The sequence below is a fragment of the Frankliniella occidentalis genome, unplaced genomic scaffold (genome assembly GCF_000697945.3).
Source record: "Frankliniella occidentalis isolate FOCC.00 unplaced genomic scaffold, Focc_3.1 Scaffold11, whole genome shotgun sequence".
Taxonomy (NCBI): domain Eukaryota; kingdom Metazoa; phylum Arthropoda; class Insecta; order Thysanoptera; family Thripidae; genus Frankliniella; species Frankliniella occidentalis.
Genome location: NW_026267141.1, coordinates 3,048,613 through 3,052,596, shown reverse-complemented (window position 1 = coordinate 3,052,596; position 3,984 = coordinate 3,048,613). Strand labels below are relative to the sequence as shown.

Here is a 3,984-nt window from a genome sequence, read left to right as displayed (position 1 = left end):
CCTCCCCCGCCGCCCCGCCGGGGCCGCAGGGGCCGCGGGGGCGGGCCCCAACTCTTCCGACTCAATCATTAATCACAGAATATTAACAATCCAGCTTGGCTGCACTTCTTGAAACCACCTCATCGCCGTGTTTCGGTCGGGCCGCTCCCCGCCACGCTCCGCCACGCTTCGGCCCTCGGGGTTCCCACATACCAAGTAACACGAAAGGATCGAGGCGACTCATATGAGCGTCTACGATCGAGATACTTAAAAGTCACAACTTTTAAAGCAAAAGTTTTACTATCCAGATAGATAAATACATGCGTTAGCCATATAAATTATGAACATGACCTGATCGTGACCTTTTCGTGTTGCTTGAAACCTCATCCAGGAGGCTTGATGTGAAAACGCACTCCGCGACTTGAAATTAATTTATAGAATGGAAATGGCGCCGAGGGCGCTTCTATGAAGCCCTCCCTCGGCGTCTGCGATGCGGATCAGCTGTGGCGGGGTCGTAGCAAGGGTTTGGGTCACAAAGTAAAAAAAAACACAGGTTTTAAAAAGAAACAAAATTGAATCAAACAAACAAGAGTGTGTTCAGCCGGAGAGGCACATAGCGGCTCACTGTGCAATCCACCACGCTCGAGTACCACAAAATATATCGGTCATGAGGCATCAATCTGACGTCCAGGGGACACAATTTGTTCAAAAAATGTGTCACGTAGTTTGAACGTGAGATGTTTGGTACTCGGGTGCGCGTGCGCGTGGGTGAGCGGGCCGTCAATTGACTCGTCAGGTAATTGACTCGATATGCGCGGTCTGGTCTCGCCAACTGAGCGGACGGAATGGAACTGGGAGACATCAGTGGGCGACCGAAATAGTACATTATCTCCCGCTCAACATCATATCACAAAACAAAGCAAAAAAGAAAGTGAATTTTTCCTTTTTCAAAAGTTATTTTATAACATTGCACAATGTCCACGCTTGGGAAGAGCTCTTTTAATGCTAGTTTATTAACCAAGTTTTCCAACTGCGTCGGGGACGAGTGGCCCCCTCACTCCGGCTCAGCCCAACTGGTAGTACTCGGGCGCAAAGTCGTTGGCCAGGTTGGAGAGGAAGTTGAAGTCGGACGAGCTGTTGCTGTTGTCGTGCAGGTCCTGGTGCGTCGTTGTGGCCGTCGTCGTCGGCTGACCCTGGTGCTCGAAGAACTGGTACGGCGAGCAGATGTCGCCCGAGCTGGACGGCGGCGTGAGCACGCAGGCCGCGGCCACGCCCGGGAACTGCTCGGCCGGGTACTCGTAGTACCCCTGCTTGGAGTACTCGTACCCGCACTGCTGCGCCGCCTGCATGCCGCCCTCGGTCGGGTAATACCCAACTTGGTCGTGCTGCTGCGGCTGCTGCTGCATCTGCTGCTCGCCGTACTGGTAGCCCGGGTAGTACCCGGCGGCGGCGGCGGCATCCTGCTCGGGGAAGCAGGCCGCCTGCTGCTGCTGCGGCTGGTAGTTGTGGTGGCCGTTGTGGGCGGCGGTGGCGGCGGCCGGGCCGCCCACGGCCACGCCCCCGGCCACTCCCCCCGCCACGCCCCCCGCCGCGGCCCCGCCCCGAGTGAAAGGGTTGGCGTGGTACTGGTCGTACGCCCCGAGGCCGCCGGCCAGGCCGCCGCCGTTGTACGACGCGTAGCCGGCGTGGTAGTTGCTGGCCTGCTGGTAGGCCGCCTTGTGCTGCGGGCGGCCCGGCGCGCCGTTGAGCCGGTGGTGCAGCTGCTGCGGCTGCGGCTGCGGCTGCTGCTGCTGCTGTTGGCGGCTGTACGGCGAGTCGGCCGGGTACCCGAACCGCTGCTGCTGCTGGGGGTACGGCGCCTGGCCGGCGGGGCTGTAGCAAGCCGCGGGGTCCGGGCTGCCCGCCAGGACCTGCTGCGCCTGCTGCTTGCCGGCCCGGAACTGCGCCGCCACCGCCCCGCCGCCCGCCGCCACCCGGAAGTCCTGGTGTGGCTGCGGCCGCACCGCGGCCTGGTGGGCCATGCCGGAGGCCTGAAAGCGAAACAGAGCTTCGTGAGACACGGGCAGGGCGGATAACACCGGAAAGGGGAACGAATTGGGCAACACGGCCTCTGTCAATCGCGAGCGATAAGCCGGGGTGTCCGGAGGCATAATACGGGCGTCATCCGGTGTAATCCAGGGGTAATCCAGGAGCATACTCCAGGGGGACTCCGAGTTATCCGGGGTGTCGGAGCAGGGCCTGGGAGAGTACTCACCGGGAACATGGCGTTGGGTCCTGGGAAGCGCGCGCCGGCCTGGGCGCCGGGGCCGCCGCTGGGGGCCGGGGCCTGGGGGCCGGCCGGAGAGGAGCGCGGCCGCGGCTGGTGGTAGCCGCTGGCGCCCTGGGGGGCCGGCGCCCCCGCGGGGCCCTGGGCGGCGCCCTGCGGGCTGGCCTGCTGCGGCGTGGCGTGGGGCGTGCCGGGCAGCGATGGCGTGAGGCTGCCGCCCGACCCCCGCGGCGGCTTCACGACCTCGGGGGACTCCTTGACGCCGCCGGGGACGACGCCCGGGCCGGGACCGGGGCCTGGACCGGGGCCGAGGCCGCCGGGGCCGAGGCCCGGCGTCCGTGCGGTGAGGCAGGGCGGGCTCTGGATGCCGGCCTCCACCTTAACGTTGACGTCCGACGCCGAGGTGCCGGCCGGGGGCTTGGTGCGCGCCGTGGCCAGGGGGGCCCCCAGCCCCAGCGGGGTGGCGCTGCCGTCATGCGAGCGCGAGTCCTCCTCCTGCGCCTGCGAGAGGCTGCTGGCCACCGAGCTGGCGCCGCTGCTGCTGTTGTTGTTGAAGCTAGAGTTGTTGTTGTTGAGGCCGGCCAGGCCCGGCAGGTCCGACGGCAGGTCGCAGCCCTGGCAGCTCTTCTTCTCGTCCGCCTTGGACCGGCCCGGCGCGTCCTTCGAGTCCTCGTCGTCACCGCTCTTGCTCAGCGTCTGCCGCTTGTGCTTCATGCGGCGATTCTGGAACCAGACCTTCACCTGCGGGGCATGGAGAGAATCGATATGAGTTTTGGTTAAACTGAGACAGATGACTGCTCATCTAACAGAAATGATGATTCTACCTAATTTATCTTTTAAATTTTTTTCGAATTGTAAGTTAAATCTGGTACGCATGGGAATTGACAGAGCAAGTTCGATATAAAACTTAAAAGCAATAATAATTGAATATATTAGAGAGGTGACTTTTGGTTATCCGGAGGTGTGCCGGTGGCGCCCTCTGCGGACCCCCCCCCCCCCTCTCCCAGACCTGGCTGGTTCTTTGCCCTATCAGCTAGAGGATAGGACTCTACTATTAGCGACCCACCCCGCCACCTGGACTGGCCCTCGACTATTTAATACCCTATGCTAGTCCTGCTAGAAAGGCACCACCACCAAAGCTGCTATTTATGGCACCTTTAGAACCTTTAAAAGCACTAGTGCAGCAGCATAAAAATACAAGCAGCACCTTTGTCTTTCTAGTGATCTCGTTTCGCGCTTTTGAGGGCGAATAGTCGGGCCGAGGGGAACAGGACTAACACGCACATGTACTATGATAAAAGAAAAGTTGAGTTTGTCGGAATTGGAGCTAGAACCGCTCGTTGCATTGCGTGCACTATGCCCGCCGAGGGTCCGAATTAGGTAAGGACCGCTGGCGGCTCGCCAATCGGATGCACGGCGGGTTGAGCGTTGAGCGGGGCGTACCGGGCGGGGTGGGGCGGGGCGGGGGCTACGGTGCGGCGTACCCGGCTGACACATTACGGTGGACTGAGCAGGCAATAATGGAGTCGCAAATATCGCCTAAACCGCCTTTGATTGCAGGGCCCTCGGCCGCACGCCCCGCCCAACCCTGCCCCTCCCCGCTGCGCCCTCGCCCTAGCTCTTACTGAGGGATTACCATAGCTCCCCCCAAAGGATATATATTTTTCGGAACGGTTTTTATCAAACCGCGGCGATCAGATTCACCTTGAGAGTGAGTTGGAGTAGGGGAGGGGGAGGGG

The 3,984-nt window shown here is 61.4% G+C and overlaps 1 protein-coding gene across 1 annotated transcript in view; it reads right to left on the bottom strand.

The window, feature by feature from the left end:
* Nucleotides 1-22: 22 nt before the first annotated feature.
* Nucleotides 23-3,984, bottom strand: part of LOC113217584 (homeotic protein proboscipedia) — a 95,857-nt gene continuing 91,895 nt past the window's right edge. Inside the window, exons 3-4 of the mRNA XM_052277572.1 lie at nucleotides 2,234-2,986; nucleotides 23-2,009 (exon numbers count right to left, since the gene is read on the bottom strand). Coding sequence (XP_052133532.1) covers nucleotides 1,044-2,009; nucleotides 2,234-2,986 — 1,719 coding nt within the window. The 3' untranslated portion in view covers nucleotides 23-1,043. The remainder of the gene's footprint in view (nucleotides 2,010-2,233; nucleotides 2,987-3,984) is intronic.